Below are 21,533 nucleotides of genomic sequence, written 5' to 3'. Positions count from 1 at the left end.
ATGGAATAAGACTCCAGTCTGAAGTTGTCTGTAGATCTGCAAATAATTTTTCAAATCTAAAAAAAATGCATTGTCAATAATCAATTGTGCCAACAAGTTCTAATGCTGTTTACTTTTAATTTAGGCCAATTAATATTTTCAGGAAATGTGTTTTGTACTGTATATGAAATACGAACAAAGTATTTTTATACATAAGCTAATGGTAATTTTGTATTGTGAACTGTTTTTGTGCACACTTGCCCAGGGACTGGAGATGGAAAGTAGCTTTAGTGAAGTCTGGTTTAAAGCATCTCTTCTCATTGTGAGATTAATGTACATGGTGCCTGACAAATAAATAATAAACTAAACTTTTAAAAGACAAAAGAGTTGGTAAGGTTGCCCAGTTATTAGCAAATTGCAACTGTTGATTCTTTGTCAAAACAGCAGATATCAGCCAGAAGCAAATCTTTTAATAAACACCTTGTTGGAATTAAAATAAATGTATTTTATTTTCTAGGAGCTGAACAGACTACTCATTATCTGGGGTCTACGTTTGGTATGAACCTAAAGTAGAAAGAAAAGTAAAACTTTCAAATATTTTGTCTATTACATAATCATATATAGTTATCACAACTTTTACCATTATTGCATGTTTTCCAAAAGATTGTGCTCCATACCCGGAAATCATCCTGATCAGAAGCACGCACCACCTCAGCTGACTCCTTTTGATGTGGATGAGCAGCAGTTCTACTTTAAGCTCCCCACAACCACAGAGACACCCTAATGGAGGAAGCTCGTTGGTTTCCAGAGTCTTGTTCTTTTGGTAAAGATCCATATCTCATGACCTTAGATGAAGGAACGTAACTGGACTAGTAAATTTGCTTTTCGCTCAGCTCTTATGCTTTTATGTAGACTACATCTAAACTTTCTTCATGTGAAAATACCCTCAGGACTGCTTGTGTATCTTCGGCGACATCATGTTGACAACTGCCTCCACATGACAGCATCATCTTGCAGGATCCTACCAGCCTGTCATTTGTTCTCTAAGACAGGTTGTACTTTATGCGTCCTCTAAACTAAAAATAAACATAATATACAAGAGATTGAGTGGTACTGTCACCTTTCATTTACCTCGGTCACCTTCTGTAAAGATTCACCAGGCCTTAAAACTCCCCAAGCAATCTGTGTTTTTGAGTATCACAGCCAAAAAGTCTGACAAAGTCAGATGCACAGAGAGACGTACTGAAAAGCTGTACTCCAGCTTCCCTGCTGATTCTGCTGGGTTCGGCTCTCGAGCTAATGGTCACAGCAGTATTAATTGCAGGCATCCGTCTCATTTTACTTGGAAAATACAATGGCAAAAGCGTTGTCAGCCTTCCACCCCCACACATACAGGGCCCTATGCCCCCTAGAGATAGATCTGTTTTTCATTTACCTTTGCTTAACTTTTTCCATAAGCCTCTCCCTTTTGAAAGCAACTCCGCGCAACTTTTCCAGTAGGAAGTAACCACAGATGCTTTGCATGTTATGTACAGACTAAAAGCAGCACACTGACAACTGTTACAATAACTTCCTCATCTGAGAAAACGGCTTGTAACATATGTGGCTGTTTGAAGGGAAACTGCAGTTTTAGCTACAGACAACTATTGGTGAACTATCACTTCATTTACAAAGTTCTTCTGGGTAAGAAAAAAACGTTAGCTGGAAAAAAAGAAGATAATTGCAGCCAAACTGTTTGTCAAACACGTCCACTACAGCTCTAAACTTTGACCTGCCTTGTTGCTGCAGCTGTGTTATCAAGTCATCTAAAAGAGAGTTGGATGAAATTTGCTTGGTCATTTGTAAAAAAGGTGACCTGGCAAGACCAGATCTATGAGTGTTTGTATTTTTACCCTCAATTGAACCTAATTATTAAGAATTGCAGTCGATTAGTATGGTATGCAAAATGTTATAGTGTAACCGATTCCAAGCTACAGGTCAGTGCTTAGCTGAGGTCTTGGCAAAAATCCATCTAAAGAAGCACTATACTTTTTTCATGGTATTCAGTGAAGTTAAACAACTTAGTTTCATTAAAATATTACAGTCCAGACAAATTATATATTGTCAGAATATTGGTTTATTTGTCAAACATAATTAGAAAAACCTTCTTTATCATTATAGTATGAGCTGCAGTGAAAAAGTTGCTTACAACTTTGTAGTAAATTAGAGGTGTTGTGTTGACTTGCTTTTCAGATCCTATGATCCTTACTTGCAGGTTAAACACAGATTCGTGCTTACTTAGAGACTGAGTCTGTTCTAGGAAACATTCTAGGTTTACTCTTCCTCTCAATCAGTGACAGCTGAGGAAAAGCCTCCAAGTGATTCGTAGAAGACATGTTGGAACTGCTTCCATGATGTATAACAGATGGCAGCTAAAAAATACCCCCTTTGAACCTTTTCATATGTTCTCACATGACAGCCACATAGACTAACACCAAGTAGTGCACAACTGTGAAGCTGAATTACAAACACACAACTTTCAAGATTATTTTTGCTTTTATACATTAAAATCTGTATTTGTATACATTACACAAGAGCCAATACTCTGTCGAAGCACCTCCTGCTGCCATGACCACTGCAAGTGTTTCTACCACCTTTTCAAAGAGTGACATTTTGGCCAGTTCCTCTATGCTAAATTACTCAAACTCCATCAAATTGGATGAAAAGTCACCCTGAACATCAATTTTCAAGACTTGCTACAGTTTCTAAATTGGATTTCGGTGTGGACTGGGCCATTCTAACACATGATCACGTGTTGATTCATCGTAGCTTCTTTTCAATAATTTATTTCTTCTCGCCACCATTCCATAAAGCATAGATTTGTGGATTGTACAAGTAATACCTATCCATCAGATTCTCACACCCAAGCCGTAGATCTCTGCAGCTCCCCCGGAGTTACCATGGGCCTCTTAATTGCTTCTTTGTTGAATACTTTCCTTTCCTTTGAGGTTAGGTGGACACCAATGTCGGGGTATGTTTGTGTTGTGCCAATGCTCCCTGTTAAATTCCTCCACATCTTTATCCCTGACCAGCCTTGCGGTGCTCTTGAACTTCAAGTTCATGTTTATTCACCAAAAACATTGAATACTTCATAGAACAGTTCATAAATTCATAAATAAAATTGACTAATAATTTAGTAAGTTCTGAAGGCAAATGTTTGCAGTGGATTTTATTTAGATTACTAATGCACAGCAGGCTTTTTAAATTACTATTTGCAAAATAAATACATAAAACCATGTGTCAATTTCCAATTTCACAATTATGGAATATTTTCTATTGGTTTAAATCACATAAAATCCCAATAAGACAAGCAATTTTGTGACATGTTAAAATTTTTAAAGGTTTTATTAATCCTTTTGAAAGGCGCAAGGGCTTTTCTTTTTACCTTTGTCTATAAAACACCAAACGTCTTGCTTGCAACATTCATGGACTCTAACAAAAAAAAAAACCACAAAAAATAACAAGGTCTGATGGGGGAACAGAGGAGTTTAGCACTCATTGCATGCCAGCCCCGTCCTCCAGTCTTACTACAAACTGCAAGCCTTGCACACATGAAATCAAAACCAGAGGTTGCATATGTAGTAATCAATTGTAGTTGTGTTTTCTTTTTTTATGCATGCTATTTTGTTTGCTTTTGTTTTGGTCTACTATATAGCCATAAAAGCTAATCTGAAGACATTAAAATGTAAATGTGCACTTTGCATATTTTTATTTTAAATCTTAGATATTTCTGGAAAATATTTTATTTGAGACGGTCTGATGTAGTTATAGGGCTGCACGATATGAGTAGAATATTTATTTGCAGTAATAAAAGTGTGATACTGACCATGATTAAACAATATTTTTTAACCATCAAACAATATCCTAACCACACTCTATAAGCTTTAATTTCTTAACTACTAAAAAAATACATCCAGTGTTGGGCATTAACAGCAGTTACTGTCCATCCAACTGGCCAAATACATAATTGTATACACAGCATGAATGCATCACACTTGAAATATAGTATAGAGACTGCAATATTGTAAGCACTGATATTAGTCAGACGTTTCAGCAATGTATACAGTGTTGAAACAAGCTGGAGAAGCATCTAATGTAAAAGCAGATTTAAATAGCTTAATTCTATCATTTGTGCATGTGTGCAAGCTTAACCCATACTTTATATTAACGACCTTTTTGTAGTTAAAAACCTTTTTTCCCCGTACAGCTTTCCTTATAAAGAAATGCAATGTCAATTTCTTTGTGTTATGTTCTACAGTCCTATAGCATAAGCATTGGCAGACTACTGTGACCCCCTGAGAAGGGAAACATAACTTCTCAGGTACACACCAGTCAGTGTACTAATTTCATTTAAAAGAAAAAGAGGTGATCGCTTTCTCAAACTTGCTCTTAGATACCAGAAAAGTATTTTTAATAATTGGTTTCTATTCTGTACTAGACACACTGTCCTGGTAAAAAGATTTCTGATCTTGCAGCTTTAGAGAAGCTAAAAACAAAAGTAACAGATCTGAAAACCTGGTTGTTTTGCTTGGAAGCGGCCCATATTAACTGCCAGAATATTGCGTTCAGCGGTATTTGAGCTCGTTGGTCTGCATCAACAATCTGTCATTGTTGTTTACTGGAAACCGCACAGCTGGGGTTCTCTAAAAGTCCGTTATAGGATACTTCAGAAACTAGTTACACCCATTTCCTGTCACTGAAGAATACTGTGGCTTTACTGAATGAGAAAACAAAACAGCAGCGTGACACGTCAACATAAGGTACCCAGATACATTTTAAATTGGGTTTTGCTGGAAAAAACCTTTTTTACCAAATAGCTAAGGTCAATGAGAAGATGTAAATTTTTATTTATTTTTTTCTCTAAAATGAGAATAACACTGGATGTTTTGGTTTATAAATGCATGATTTTCTTCTGGTCAAGGTAAATACCCAAATAAACGTGGACAGTTTCACCGGTCTATTCTGTAAAAGTTATTGCCTGTGTCAACCACATTCAGCAGACTGTCGGATTTCACACTGGTCTGCAACAAATATGACAAACAACCTGTGGTGTTCGCTTCCCATTTGGTTAATGTTCACCAAAGTGCTAGTTTTCACTCATTAGATGACCACGGAATCAGTTTCTTTGTTAATTCCCCGCCTCGCCACCGACCCATGGATGAAAATTGCAGTTATCTGGTGAGCCCATCATACAACCTCGCCGGAAACACAAAATCTATATGGCTCCCTAATGAGCACTGAGCACCAGTGCTGCCATTTGATTAGGAACCTAATTGCGATAATAATGAACAAATACACACAGCTTGGGCTAAAACGTTCTTGTAAGCATTCAGCTAATTAATGGCAATTTGCCCGCTGATGCTGATGAAGTAGAAAAATCACTAGGGAGATGCATTTGCTCCAAACCCATAAAGAAAACAGACAGAACTGTACTGACCATGAAACTGGTCTGATAAGCGTTTTATTCAAAGCTACAGCTCAGAATGAGGCTGAAACCTGGTCCGAGGAAATATAAGCTACAACATTGTTTTCCAGGTATCTGGCTAAACTGCAGTCAAAGGTTTGACAGTATTGTTCAGCCATCTTGAAAGTAGGCCAAGACCATGTCACAAAAGAATAACAACAATCCAGACAGGCCAGTCTGCGACAACAGCAGCCAGACAGCTCACTGTGGCTGTTTGGAGACCCAGAAGAGGGATGGATGATAGTAAACATGCCTGTAGCCACACAATTCCAACAAGCGGGGAGGATGGCGAGACAGACAAAAACGAGTAACAAAGACAGTCAGAGACGGAGATTTCTACTAGGACGAAACAAAACATAAGAAGTAGTCATACGGGGTTATGAAAGGTCTATCGGCCCCAAATTCATGTTATTGCATTACTCTCAATATGGCCACACCACAGTGTTTCTGACCAATTAGGCAGGCATAAAGGCCAGGAGCTGGGATTTAGCTAGGAGCTCCATTGGCTACATGTAGGCCACTTTCTTTTCTCCTCTCGCCTGTTCACTAAGGAGCAAAGACAGAGTGGAGTGAAATGGGGGGGGGGGGGGGGGGGGGGGGGGGGGGGTCACCAAGCAAAAGATGTCAAGCAGAGCTTGCAGCGAACCAGGCCTTGTCTGGACCTTTTATCTCCTCAATTTTCTTCATCTGTAACAAGCAGACACACAGGCCATCATACACCCACTAAATAGAAGATGCGTACAGAGCAAGACATAAAGGTTCCTTCCAGTTTCCATTTCTTGTTTAATATAGAGATGCAACAATTAGGCTTTTCCTTGCTAATACAGATTTATGTTTTTTTAGGCCTAACCCAGCAAGTCCAATTTTGCCAACTATGGCAATTTATTTCACATAAACAAAGAGAAAAATTGTTCAGTATGAAACAATCGTTGGGATTACAATCCTTTATCTCCAAAGTGTATGTTCTCCTGACCACTCCTGTTGCACCCACTGGCTCAGCAAATAACGCTTCTCAAAACAGGACGAGTTTGTTACCTTTCCGGACATCGGACATTCTTGTTTGAAGCCAAACCAAGGATCATGGAGATTAATGATCCTGTTTCCTTATTGTTAAAATAAGTCAGAAGAACCCCTCCTGTGTTGTGCACCGTGTGGGCACAACACGAAAAGGCCATACACCGAGGCTGACTAATGATGAAGAGTCTGGTACTTTTTCTCCCTGAAGTTTTTTTTAAAGGTTTTGCCAAGTTTTTCCTATTAAAACTTTCTTCACTTTTCCAGACTCAATTCTTTTATTTCTCTCAATCTCAACTGACTTAGACAATGGGATAAGGTATGAGGTCCAGAAATACAATTATCTTTCCAAACTTTTCATCTTCCATGCTTTTCCGGACCTTTTGGTTAGTTGTCCCGGTGGTTTATGAAACTTGAAGTTTTTGCTTATTTTATCTAAAATTCTTTTTCCTTAATATTATATTCAGACATCAGAAGTCAGTTACACCATCACACGAAGCTTCCTCATGATTAGTTTTAGGTTTAATCCGCTATAATTTGTAGAAAAAGAGCAGCTTCCATCTAACTCAAGTAGTGTGTATTTTGCAATATGTGGGTTATGTTGTTTGGTGTTTGCATTGCTTAGTATTTAATTAGACCTGTTGATGTTTTCACCATTCTTAGTCCATTAGGAACAAGCAGGCATGAAATAATATGAGATGTGATTTGTCCTCTTTTCCTCTTTAATATATCCTTAGATCTTCCATGTTTCTTTTATTAAATAATACTAAAATATGAGAAACCACCACTACATCTGCTTCACATGAAATTAAAGGTATCGATAATTTATTAGAATAATCAGATTTTCTTAAACTAATCAAAGTGGTTGGTTTATTGACATTAACATTATTTAAAGTAGATGATAGTTGCTACAAATGTGCTGCGGGTTCTTTAAATGGAGGTAGTTGTGAGCAAAAACTACCTCATTTCAAATAAAAAGAGCGAATTACATGAACAAATTATATAACACTAACCTTTATCTGAATACAAAAGTCCATTAAAGAATATTCTGTTGGTTGATGTATTTATAGGCTGAAATGGGGGAGGCTGTAAGTTTTTAAGTATTTATTGAACAGGAAAAAAAAAAAAGAGTCCATTATGGGAAGATTGGCAGATTGCAATATCTGGCAGATTTCTACGTGCATCTCTCGTTTTATCAGAGTTATTATTAATTTGGGAGAGAACCAGACTACAAATGCCAAAAGGGAGTAAAGAACTGGGAAAAAATGTGTTAAAGGAGAGTTTTCTCCCAGTTACCACAGGTCTTCAGAAGACAGCATTAAGATGTACCCACACACGATGGCCCCATTATGTCAGTAGTGCTGTAAACTCAAGACAAATCGGTTACTGTGGAAATTATTCCAACACTGCAACAATGAAGTGTAACAAATAGTGTAAAAAATAAAATAGTAGAGAAGGTTGATGATATCCAAGAAAACCAGAAATCCACTTCCAAAAACAACACACAGCCAAGACTGATGCTTACACAAAGCTCCTTGAGCTGTTCTCTTTACGTACAGGGTCAAAATGTGACAGAAAACCATCTAGGACTTTACCCTCTGCTTTTACAGCTAACTGACGCAATACCTGGAGGCAATAGTAAACACAGGCAGAGGGAGCTTGGAAAGTGAACAGATAGCCTAGTAAGGCTTGATTTCAGGACTGTGTAAATACAGAAGTGCAAACGGTTTCAGGGAAAACATCTGCAGACTTCAACCTAGGCCATACAGTTATGAAGAAAATTAAGCGTATATCTGTGTTGCTTTAAAAACTGCAATGCAACATTTCAAACCCATCTCCACAGCAGTACCATTTCAATAATAAATCTCACTTTGAGTTAAACCAGTTCCTCTCCTACACTGAACCTCTGAAGGAACTCGTTCGGACCAGGCTTTGGTTTCCCAAGAAAGACGTCTAGTTTGTCTGGATAAATGTTATAAAGACAGACTAGAAATGACTGTAAATAATATACACCTTTTCATTCAAACCCTCAGCAACCCTCTAATGACACAACACTCAGTGTTCAACAACACTTCAATAAACAAGCACATCCTAAATTAAACACACCTGTACAAAGCTGTCGATGAATATTCCCCAAGTGTCTTCAAAAAGCTGTGAATGCACTGTTTACATGCTACTGATTAAACAGCAACTTTCCCTGAAGCTAGTTCTGCAAGAAAGAAAATGTGAGGAAAAACTATTCTGAACACAAAAGGATGCCGGCGAACATCTCACATGCCTTCTTCTTTATTTCACCTCATCACCCTCTTCCTGCAGTAATTGCTTTGGGGGTGGGGGGCAACTGTTCTATAGTTTAAACAGCCTTCTTCACAACAGAAAAATACTCTCTTCTGCGGTTCGTCAATGCCTTTATCCAACTTCCGCCACTAGTCTTCAGAACACATATTTCCTAGATGTGGATGTTTTAGGCTTTAGTGTCAACTTTTCAGAACTTTAAGCCTCACTGGTCCAACCCTTTTTCTAATTGAGTTAGCACAGGTGGAGTGTTTTAGCACAAGGCTATAAAGTAGTTCAGTGCCTTGCGATGCAGGAGATGCAGAGGACCACAGCACGACAAATACTGGACGTGAACTCTGCAAATCTGACATTTATGGAAGGGTGGAGCAGAACTTGTAAAGAAAGCCATAATAAGTCTGGTTTGCAGTTCATCACAGGTCTTGTAGGGGACACAGCAAACTTATGGAACAAGGCCTAGTCAGAGGAGCCCAAAACTGAACTTTATTGCAAACATACAAAATGCTACATGTTCAGGGTCAGAGAACATTACCATGAGCATGAACATAAACACAAGTCAACAGATTCCAGTCTAGCAAATAAAATGATCAAATTGATGTAGGAGGGAAGGTGGGTCAACTGCAGTGTTGGGACCCACAGCCATGGATTTCAACATTAAACTCCGGTACGAACGTTTCTGGAACTTTCAAAATAAAGATATCTGCGGACTTCCTGTGACGTCACTAACCAAATAAAAGCACAGCTGTTGCTACATCCGCCCTCTTCCACACGGCCTTCCAGGGGGACCAGATAGGGGAGAAAGGCACGCTGATGTCTCTTTGCTGGCAAACAGACAAACTCTTCAACTGGATCCAAGGAAGCCATACGATCATCGATCATATGCAAAGATAAGTATGAATGAAATATTGTCTGTGTTTCTGGTATTTTCATTCATGAATGGGGAAATTAAGGTGTAAGAGTTGCTTACCTTTTCTCTCCGAGGCCAGCCAAAACTGTCGCAGAGAAATCCCCAGTAGAGAAGCTGTTTCTACAAGGAAGGACAACAGCCCGCACCGCCGTGTTTATGGTAATGAACAGCTGGTAGACGGACAGAACGGGCCGCCCAGCTACAGCTCCGGAGCTAACCCTTTTGTTCACAGAGCAACCCCCCCTTTCAGCTAATCCCCCCGAGGTTAGCTGAAAGCTAACCGTTTGTTGACTGTGGACGTTTCTTCAAGCTTCGCCCCTTGGACAATGTTTCCTCACCGTGGTTCATGAGGTTAGGTGTTTTGGGCAGAGAAAGATTTAGAATGAAATGATCTAAACGTTTTTCATTTTACAAAGTTTGTTTGTGTTGAACTCAGCCATCTTGGTGCTAGCAGGCTATCTGCAGCACACGTGTTCAGGTTGTGTTCTTTGTGTGTATTTAAAGTTAAGACAAAGTGTATTTAAAGGGTGATTTTAAACAGAAGGTTGATCATAACGCGCCGTCCGTGCTTATGCATTTTAACCCTTTTATTAACCCTGGTATTTTAAAGGTATGTGTTTGATTGTGGTGCTAAGCTATTAGCTTCTTTTGTTAGCTCAAATGCTAACCGGTAAGAACACGTGCTTGCTACTAAAGAGTATTTAACAGAAAGGTTGTTAGTTTTCAAGCTAGTGAATAATAGTCCCTGAACATCATTTTACTAAATTTGATAACTAAGTAAACACCATTAAGCCCCATTTCTCCAGAAAGATTTGGCTCTTTTCCAAAATACTCCCTTAATAATATTTCTTCAAATATTATTGTAATAAATAAAGGCAACTAATGAGACACCGTTGAGAATTGGTCATCCAGAAGGTTGGTTTTATTCAGCAAATCATTATTTAAAACATTATTTTATTAAAATAATATTTTATCTGGTCTTGCATTGTGAATGGTTGTCTAAACATTTGCTGATTATTGCTTAAGTTAGTTCTAAGACTAACTTAACTTCCAGATTCTTCAAGATAATCCTTGGTTCTCAAACATAAACATTGCATGGTAATGTTGCATCATTCTTTTGGTCATGATTTCAATCATCTTTAATCAACTTGTTGATATTGTACATAGCCCATTAGTCTTCGTTATTCGTTAATTCTGCTTGGTAGTTTAGTTGGATTGTTTTAGCATAGTAAAGAGTTTTTTGATTGAAATATGTTTGACTTTGAGTTGACTTATTTTTGTTAATAAATTCTTGTATTTTAAGAAATTGTGTGAATTAATTCCATGTGTGTGCAGAGTTTATGCTGTTCAATAATGTCAGAGCTCGTCTCACACCTTTCTATTTTGTCCTAATACCATCGCCTTACTGGGCTGGTATTCACAGACCGAAATATTATTTGATAAAATATTAAAATATTAATATTAAGTATTAAATAATATTCTCAGATTCATAATCACAACAGCAGAAAACTCATACAGGCATATGGAAAATATTCAAACATACACAGAGAGGACTCAGCTGACCTAGCAAGTTCAAACTCGCTGTGCTGTGAAATAATACTGTGATACATACAATTCAACCAAATATAATGGCTTTCTGTGAGGAAAATTAAAGCTTACCAATAATTCCTAATCCTGCCCTGAAAGTCATGTCAAAGTAAGTCTGATTATTCACCTTAAGCTGCAGCTGAAGAAAAGAGAATCTGGTTTTGAAGATAGACATGCATGCAAAAGGTGAACCAGGATAAATTATCAATACAAAGGCCAGGACTAAAACAAGCTGCAACAGGCCAATAACCCACATCAATTAGTTTTTTTGCATTTTCAAACTATTCATCAAAGATTTCATTCATGCAGTTCATTTGTTCCATGTCATTAAAGGTCAACCTCCCACCCCACACAGAGTTAGGTTTCAGTTGTTTTCATTTCCTTTTTGCATAAACTCCTAACACTCCTGCACTTTTCTATATAATGCAGGAACATATATCAGCGGAACTGTTCTACTATAAAAAGAAAGAAAAAACAAAAGGCAGAACCCTTACAACATCATTGTGAATGCTACTCAAACACAAGTCATCAATTCTGTTTTGTTGGACAGACAAGGTCTCCAACCAAGCCAAGGAGCACTGAACAATAGATGAGACCCGCCTCTGCCATCATTACCTTGCACAATATATCAATATCCAGCGGGCCAGGTGGCTCACTATCCCACATAAACAGACCAAAGACGACACTGGGCTTACATTCCGAACCACAACCAGACATTTGCAAGGCATCCGCAGAGGAGAGCAAAGGCACAAACGCTCTGCGGGACAGCACTAGGACAGAGTGAGCCTTTTCTTAAGACTTTGTTCATCTTCTGTCTCTTTCTTCCCGCACAGCATGGGGGCCATTTCTCTAGCTCAGGCAGACAGTTGTTCGGCACACCTGACAGGAAAGGGAGGAAGCAGCAGGGGAATAAAGGGTGGATGGAGTTCATGTAGCTCAAAGCCAGCTGGGTGGGACCGGCTTAACGTGAGCATGTTATTCAGTCAGTCACCCCTCTCTGTGGTCATTACTTCTATAAGTGGATTTAAAGTCCAACTCAAATGACTACATACATTTCCTCACACATTTCCTTTTTGAAGAAAAAAGATCTGAAGAATTAATGATGCAGTTTTTTAAATGATGAAATTGAATTAAGCATAGCTCTTCTTGGTGACATCAAACAAATATCTAGGAGTAAACGCTCTGTAAACAAGACTAGGGCGGCACAATATACTGCGAATATTATCATCGCAATGTCAGTGTGTGTAGAATTGGTATCGCAAAGGACCGTTCAGAGTGCGATAATTGTTAGCAAATGTATTCCCAGCGTTATGAACTTGCATTTTGCACGCCAGTGTAATATTTAGCCAGTTGGACAGAGTCACCCAGCAGCATTTGCTCTGGGAGACCGGACACAAATGGCATTGCTTAAACTGCTGAAGGTCACAGAGTGATGGAAGCATAGATAAAAAGAGGGAGAAATAAGAAAATAGTGCAATATATTCTAATATTGTGCAGCCCTATTAAAGAGCCAAACATCCTGAAAGAACTGTAAAAAATTAGCTCAAAATGTCTTTTGCTACATTTAGCATATAATAAGACAGCTTTAAGACCTAATAATTTATTTATCTGGATGTTAATGTAAGAATATATTAAATATATTAGTGAGGAGAACCATTCAATCATGAGTGTCCACTGATTGCTACAGCTTTACTATTTTTGTATCATAAATCATTCGTGTTACTCAAGCCCTCACTTGGAAATGTTCTCTCTTTAAATAGCAAGAACAATGGGAACGGGGTCATTTCTAAAAAACTGAAAAAATTATCTCATTATTTCAGTTAATATGCAAACACCTAAACAAAGAGTCAGTCAGGGGAGCTGTTTTTAGTCCTAAAGATGCAACTAGATTTAACAGCAAACTTTCATCTGTAAACATCCAACGCCATTCATCCCCAAGCTCTTGGCCGACTCGGCAAGTGTGAGCACAAAAACAGGACAAAGGAGCCCCGAAGACATATTCCTTCAATGTAAGAGGCTGTGCCATAAGAAACTGCAGAGAGTCTGTCCTCTCACTGCAGAGATCAGCTGTCAGCTCCATCTCCTCCTCTGTGTTACCTTCTCGTCCGTTTGAAGCCACAGCATAGAGTACATTCCAATTTCCTCAAGCAAAGGCACTCATTTGACTGTGTCAGCATATCTCTGTTAAACAGTCAGTGGACCAAGAGAGGAGCAAATCCCGGGCTTTACAGATACGGTTTTTAGATGCACACTTCCCAGCGGAGGAGAGATATATGGAGGCTTCCCTCTGAATGTGCTCCAGCCATCCAAGCTTCCGAGCTCTCAACATTCTCTGAGGACCTTTTCGCTCCAGTTTTCCCCTGCCTTCATTTCTACATTTTGCATTTTCTTCAGTACTCCAGGTTTTAGCCTAAAGGACATCAGCAACAAAATATGCATGCCACCCTCCTGTTGCTCTCGGCATGCATTTTTGTGGTGAAATTCCTGCCGTCATACTTCATGTACCAGAACCAGTGACACAGCAATGCAGTGTGAAAAAAACATCACAGAATTACAAATAGGGATCTGTATGAAAATGTCTCCCATCTTTACCCTGCTGGGGACTTTGAGGGGAATTTGTTTAGCAGGCAGTTGCTGGACTAGGTACACAGCACCTTGGCAACTTCGGGAGTATTGGCTGGTATCCTGGGGGCTGCCTTTTAACATTAGTGATGTGTGATCAGCCGGTCATTGTCCCTCGTTTCACCCCATCTTGGCAGTGGATGGCCACATAGAGGGAGAAGGTGGGGAGTCTGCTTTCTTGTTGTTGGCAGTTCAGAAAAACGATGTCCATTCACAGTTTTGGAATTGAAGCACTCAGGGGGCCAGAGCAGACCCGTTCTGTTGGCTTGCAGTGTGGAGGGTAACCCCCTCTCTGCATTCCATTACAGTGAGAAAAACATGCATTTGCAGAGATGGGTTAGCTGAAGACAACATAAACTGGCACACCAGTAAAAGATATATAACTTCTGCATGATAGCTTAGGAAGCACAGAGTGTACGCTGCTGTGCTTCCAAGGAGTCAGATATTTTTGTGATCTTCTAAAGTGGTTTTAATCAATAGTTCTCCTAACTTTGAGGGTCTTTTAGTGTTTTTCTTTGAGCTTTGATGGTTTTTAACTAATTTTCTACACAGTCCTTTTATCTAACAAAGACTATTGTGCATCGTGAATTGTACTGAAAATATTTAACATTTCCTGTACGTATTTAGAATATATGTACAGGAAATATTTAAAAACCTTGTTTATAAGAAATTGATTTTAAAAAAATGCTGCAAGGATTTCACACAGGACCTGGGAGATACAGGTCCTTCTCAAAATATTAGCATATTGTGATAAAGTTCATTATTTTCCATAATGTCATGATGAAAATTTAACATTCATATATTTTAGATTCATTGCACACTAACTGAAATATTTCAGGTCTTTTATTGTCTTAATACGGATGATTTTGGCATACAGCTCATGAAAACCCAAAATTCCTATCTCACAAAATTAGCATATCATTAAAAGGGTCTCTAAACGAGCTATGAACCTAATCATCTGAATCAACCAGTTAACTCTAAATACCTGCAAACGATTCCTGAGGCCTTTAAAACTCCCAGCCTGGTTCATCACTCAAAACCTCAATCATGGGTAAGACTGCCGACCTGACTGCTGTCCAGAAGGCCACTATTGACACCCTCAAGCAAGAGGGTAAGACACAGAAAGAAATTTCTGTACAAATAGGCTGTTCCCAGAGTGCTGTATCAAGGCACCTCAGTGGGAAGTCTGTGGGAAGGAAAAAGTGTGGCAGAAAACACTACACAACGAGAAGAGGTGACCCTGAGGAAGATTGTGGATAAGAGCCGATTCCAGACCTTGGGGGACCTGTGGAAGCAGTGGACTGAGTCTGGAGTAGAAACATCCAGAGCCACCGTGCACAGGTGTGTGCAGGAAATGGGCTACAGGTGCCGCATTCCCCAGACCTGGGCTACAGAGAAGCAGCACTGGACTGTTGCTCAGTGGTCCAAAGTACTTTTTTCGGATGAAAGCAAATTTTGCATGTCATTCAGAAATCAAGGTGCCAGAGTCTGGAGGAAGACTGGGGAGAAGGAAATGCCAAAATGCCAGAAGTCCAGTGTCAAGTACCCACAGTAAGTGATGGTCCGGGGTGCCGTGTCAGCTGGTGGTGTTGGTCCACTGTGTTTTATCAAGGGCAGGGTCAATGCAGCTAGCTATCAGGAGATTTTGGAGCACTTCATGCTTCCATCTGCTGAAAAGCTTTATGGAGATGAAGATTTCATTTTTCAGCATGACCTGGCACCTGCTCACAGTGCCAAAACCACTGGTAAATGGTTTACTGACCATGGTATCACTGTGCTCAATTGGCCTGCCAACTCTCCTGACCTGAACCCCATAGAGAATCTGTGGGATATTGTGAAGAGAACGTTGAGAGACTCAAGACCCAACACTCTGGATGAGCTAAAGGCCGCTATCGAAGCATCCTGGGCCTCCATAAGACCTCAGCAGTGCCACAGGCTGATTGCCTCCATGCCACGCCGCATTGAAGCAGTCATTTCTGCAAAAGGATTCCCGACCAAGTATTGAGTGCATAACTGTACATGATTATTTGAAGGTTGACGTTTTTTGTATTAAAAACACTTTTCTTTTATTGGTCGGATGAAATATGCTAATTTTGTGAGATAGGAATTTTGGGTTTTCATGAGCTGTATGCCAAAATCATCCGTATTAAGACAATAAAAGACCTGAAATATTTCAGTTAGTGTGCAATGAATCTAAAATATATGAATGTTAAATTTTCATCATTACATTATGGAAAATAATGAACTTTATCACAATATGCTAATATTTTGAGAAGGACCTGTACATCACCCTTCAATCATCTACTGCAGTTTTTCAGCTAAAACTTAATCATCTTCATGGTACAAAACTAAAGATGCAACATTTGGAATTTTTGTGGCCGATTTTCAATCACCGGCTCTCGTTAAAGTTTTGACTTGCCAATCTCTGTTTAAGAGCAATAGGTAGCACAGCATGCGTTACAAAAACAGCAGTCTTTATATGCATTTCTTACAGAATGTAGATCCTTGCAATAAACCTTACATCAAAATGCTCGACATTTTCAAACCCAATGTTTCCAGGCAGACAGAATTTAAAACTCTCAAAAGGATAATAGTGTAACTTTTTTACTCTTTTTAGCTTTCCTGTTGTCCTTTGAGAGTCTTGCTATCTCTCACAGCCTGAATAAACCACCGACAAGACTTGATCCGCTGTACAAAACAGTTTCCTTATAAATAGTTTCCTGCATCTTTGATTTCCATCTCACTAGTTACGTTTACACGCACAAAATTTCATGATCGGATTAAAATGTATTCGGATTAAAAAATAAAAAATAATCGGATTGTCCCGTTTATATGGACACAAGTAATCGGAATAAAACGGCCGATAGAACTAAAAATGTGTCATGTAAACTTGCCGATCGAAATATTCTGTTAGCAGCTCTCCAGTGCAGCTAGCCACTCAAGGCGGAAATACGTCACGTTCACACAGGGTGCACATGCGTACTCAGGTTAGCCTACCTCAATCAGAATAACTTGATCCTGTGGAGCGTTTACATGCATATCGATCGGATTGTCAATCCACATAAACCACCCCTCTCAATTGGATTACAATTTCATTCCGATCTTGCCAAACCCAATCAGAATATTCCGACCGACATGTTTACATGACACATTTTTAGTCCGATCAGCCGTTTATTCCGTTTACTTATGTCCATGTAAACATAGCTAATGATAGTGAAAATAGCCATCTTAAAACTATTCTTCACCCAGCCAGTCGTCAGTCGAGCCTGATCAAGCTGAAAATCTGCCAGTTCTGGTCACCATTAGAATTATCTGTGCATTTCCAAATCACACTGCTACATAAAGTATTTTAACGTAATCATGTTAATAGATCGAAATAGATATTGTTATTGTGGCAAGCTTCTTCTAAAAGAATTTAACATTTGTTCATTGCTCAGTTGTCTCTTGTGTCTAAACAACAACACTGGTTCATCCTTTAGGTTTTGAAACCTCCTTTCTTGGCTTAACAAATAAAAAACAGTTTGGAAATGGTGAGGTAGTGGACTGAAAGGGCAGCTAACTTCCAAATAAAAGACCTCCAGAGAGCCTGAAGAAATACTCATAAAGACTACTTTATAAGAAATAATAAAAATCCAGCTCCATGGAAGCAAAATACACATATCTAAAGATATGAAATGTATATCAGAACTGCTAAAGTAGCAACAGAAAAAGGTTGTTTGTACTATTAGGTTTTCGTTTTTTTTACTACAGTTGCAAACCTGGACAAAGTTAAAGTTTACAGTGTGTCAGCAAGTCCTGGAAGCATAAATGTAAGCCTGCAGGAAAACAGAAGCTGTCTGCAGCAAAGCCAACAAGATTGAGAGGGTGGCGAGAAAGAAAAACAAAATCACATATGCTTTCTGTGTGCCTGCTACGGTTGTGGAAACAACTAATATTATGTAACAGCATTTAGATGATCACAGAACGGAGGGCTCTAACTATTCCCTCATGCAGCACTTAGCGGTACAGATCAGCCACACTGATATTCACTCGAAAGAGCATCAAAGAGAGAAATTATGAGTCAGTGAAGATCAGGGCACCAGGGCCAACAACCCTTTGTCCTCTGACGCCTCCATCACCATGTAGCACGAGGCATGTAAGCAGCATGAGAGGGTGACACCAAGCTGGAGAGTGACAACAGGACTTATCCGTGTCACATGCCAAGGCTGAAACCCCTTCTGCAAGCGTTTGCCATTCACTAGCCTCCATCGCACTCCTCCTCATCCATCCCCCTCCTCCCTCCACCTCTACTCACTGCCATGACTTGCCTTGCCTTGAGTGGGTACAGATGTGTGATCTACAGACGCTCCCACTCTGGAGCCCTTATTGGTGCCACAGGGCTCAACAAAGGCTGGCTTGAAGAGCTCCAGGACAGAGAGTCACTGCACACAGTCACATCATTTTGAAGCAATTGTATGAAGGAGACAGGTGTTAAAGCACAGGTTTGACATTATGGAGCGTGATTTAATTGCAACAAAACCCATAGCTTTAATTAAAGAATAAATTAAAAGGGTCAATTGTTCTTCTGGTCTAATTAGCTTTTAGAAATTTTTGTCACTAAAATATTTCATAGTTCTCCACCTTCATCAAGAGCAATCTGATGGAAATTTATCTAAAACCAAAAAACAGCTCTGGATAAATTTAGGACAATGATGTGACTGAGGGATTTATTTAGTCCATTTGACAGCAGCTGAGCTGAGAACTGTCCTATTGCTTCTATAATGAGACTGTCAGATAAATCATATTCAGCACTGAAAATGTATTTTCCTGTGTGAGTGTCCATGCATTAGTGGAAGGCAGAGCTCTATATCAGGTGCATTTAGTATTTTGACAGCATGCATATTAAAAACGCAGAACTAACAACAAAACCATAAGAAAAAATGTCTTTGGGCAATGTTGGCAGACCTGTGTCAGATAACGTGATCAATGTTTAGGAAGTAAGATCTAACTTCACTTCCTGTTTAATGTAAAACCTCCAACCACAGCATGCTACCGCCAGATCGTTGCAGAACTATGCACAAGAAACATTTCTTTTTCTGGTCCCCCAGCAGGGCCCCCCTCCTCACCTCTTTGACTTTCTCCCGGCGGTCGTTGGTCCTGGGGTCAGTCGGCCTCCCGTTGTCTCTCCCCAGCGCAGGTTTGAGCAGGCACCGTTGGAACTTCTTGAAATTAAAAGTATCCGAGTTGGCATCGTGGTCTCCGTCGGAGGCTCCCTCCAACTCCGCTTTGGACCTGGACAGGGTCAGGTCCTCCTGAGCTTTGCCCCCTGCCAGCCGCTCCTCGGTGGCTTCGTTGGAGACGGAGGGTTTGCGGCTCTTCGTCTCTCCTTTGCCCGGGGTCATGCCCCCCGTATGCTCCAGCTCCTTGGATCTTTTGAGGTGCTCCCTGACATCGTTTTCGGACCCGGAGCCAACGGTGACAGGCTGGACTTCTGTCTTGGAGAGAAAAATGCGTTTTAGTCGAACGGAGTCCGGCAAAAAGAAGAGGGCTCCGAAGCACAGTGTTACCAAACCCGAGAGGAAGAGTAAAAAGACGAACTTCTGGGACAGGCGCAGACCCATGCCCGATGCCGAGACACCGGGCAACTTTCGGAAAACCATTGAAAGTTTCCTTGAGGCTTTCCTTGACAGGAGAGAGCTCACGGTGCTTTGGGAGCAGCGTCTCTGCTGCCTTTACGCTGGGGTAAAAACTAAATATGCTGGACTATAAACACACCCCCAGTGTGTTTATCTCGTTATCGACTGGATTTGCATAAGGGAATTTTGAACCTGCCTCCACTTAGAAATTCGCTAACTAATCTTTTTAATGACATCAACGATGTGGGTTTGAACTGTAAATCATATAAAAATCACTGAGCTTAAGGGATGATTGTATATAAACACTCCAGGCTATATTCAATTACCACACTCCAAAAATAAATGCACTTTGCTGTCTGTGAGGCCTTTGAACAAAGTTGCGGCTCGGTGCCTTATTCCACGCCGCTCCGATCGTTACAACGCGTTGCCCTGCGATGCAAAGCGAACATCACAGCATCTTCCCCCCGGTCTCCGTTTCAGCAGACCCACGCTTCTGCATTACCAGCTCCCAATATTACGTTGTTTTAAAACAGATTACACGCCGCTTTGTTCGCTTCTACCTCCAACCAGCTGGTAGACGGAAACGCGTGTATAAACATGTCTCCGTATCTGTCAATTGCGCTCCTCCGGCAGCCTCCGGTTTCTGCCCTCTTCTACGCTGCCGTCGTCAACACGCCGGGCGAAACAAATCGCTGGCGGACGTGAAAGAAGGCGGGTTTTGTCCCATGCGAAGTTGTCCCGAGTCCCGATCCAAATCCGTATGAGAAACAAATCCAGCATCCAGTGTACTGGTTTCCAGCAAAAAGCAGAAGAGAGAGAGACAGAGACACAGAGGGCTGCTGCCGCGTCGTCGCTCCGCGGTGCCCGCCGCCTGCCGTGCCCCGCTCCGCTCTCTGTGCTGCGCACCGTCGCTGCTCCGCGAACGTCCGCTTGCGTCGAAATTTGAGAGGAGAGGGTTGTAAATGTAGCATATAGTACGAGCAAGGTGAAGAAGAGGAGAAATAAAGAGGAAGGGGGAGCTGAAATGGTCCCCTGCGCGACAATCCAGTGGGCTGGTCTGATTTCTTGATGGAAATTCACAGCGGCTTATCACAACACGGTTAATCCGTTTGATGAAAACGAGAGAGGTCTGAATGGCTCTGCATGCTGGGATGACATCTACACTACTGAGGAAAAAACAAGCCTGATTAATCCTGGAGAAGCTGCTGCAGAGGTCTGTCTCATCAGCAGCGCAGCAACATAAAAAACAAATAAATAACCAGTTAGCTCCGGGTCAATTCACCGCTTTGCCAAATTCATAACCCCATTTCGTACGTGTTACCTTCAGGTCCCTTCCTACTTCCATTTGTTGGCGTATACAAAGAGTTCATGCCCATGCATCTACTTACTTCTTCTTCTAACTGTAATTTTCAGAACTTTAATTACATTTTTTTTCACAAATTTTGTAGATAGGTAGTCATAAATATTCTCAGAATGCACATAATTTAAATTGTATATGATTTCTTTAAAAAAATAACCCTCCAGGTGCATCAGTAAATTAGTATGTTGTGAAAAAATGTATAATTCTAATGCAATTTAAAAAGTTAAATTCACATTGATTCATCACACAGGCTGATAGTTTAACTGTTCATATAAATTATAGGAATAATTCCTTACAGCTAATGAAAACCCAACCATTTGTTTATCAGAAAATGAGCATTACTATTGCAGAAACTTGGTGTTATAGCCATGTTATGGCCTACACAATCATAGTGAAGACTGCCAACTTGACAGTTCAACAGTAGGTTGAGTGGGAGGAAAAAGGTGGTAGAAAAATGTGTACACCTATCAGGGATCATATCAAGAAAGCTGATTTGTGAATTTGGAGAGAGATTCAGAAGACATGGACTGCAGTGTAATGGCTGGTATTCGCTGAGCGATTTTGGGCCGTCGCAGACGAAAGACAAGGAGTGTAGGAAAATCATAGAGACATCTTTGGCTGTGGATCTAAATCTGCTCAAATCTGCTCGGT

At 40.2% G+C, this 21,533-nt stretch overlaps 1 protein-coding gene across 3 annotated transcripts in view; it reads right to left on the bottom strand.

Moving 5' to 3' along the window:
- LOC124865620 (mannosyl-oligosaccharide 1,2-alpha-mannosidase IC) overlaps positions 1 to 21,533 on the bottom strand; it is a 308,583-nt gene that overhangs the window by 281,382 nt on the left and 5,668 nt on the right. Inside the window, exon 2 of one of the 3 annotated variants that reach the window (XM_047360861.1) lies at positions 19,013 to 19,381. The exons of 1 other annotated variant lie outside the window; for it this stretch is intronic. In XM_047360861.1, coding sequence (XP_047216817.1) covers positions 19,013 to 19,381 — 369 coding nt within the window. Of the gene's footprint in view, positions 1 to 19,012; positions 20,733 to 21,533 lie in introns of those variants that run through there. One more of the 3 variants, XM_047360860.1, reaches the window with a different exon arrangement.

This window comes from Girardinichthys multiradiatus, chromosome 3, assembly GCF_021462225.1.
Source record: "Girardinichthys multiradiatus isolate DD_20200921_A chromosome 3, DD_fGirMul_XY1, whole genome shotgun sequence".
NCBI classification, from domain to species: Eukaryota; Metazoa; Chordata; class Actinopteri; order Cyprinodontiformes; family Goodeidae; genus Girardinichthys; species Girardinichthys multiradiatus.
This window is presented reverse-complemented; position numbering and strand designations above follow the sequence as displayed.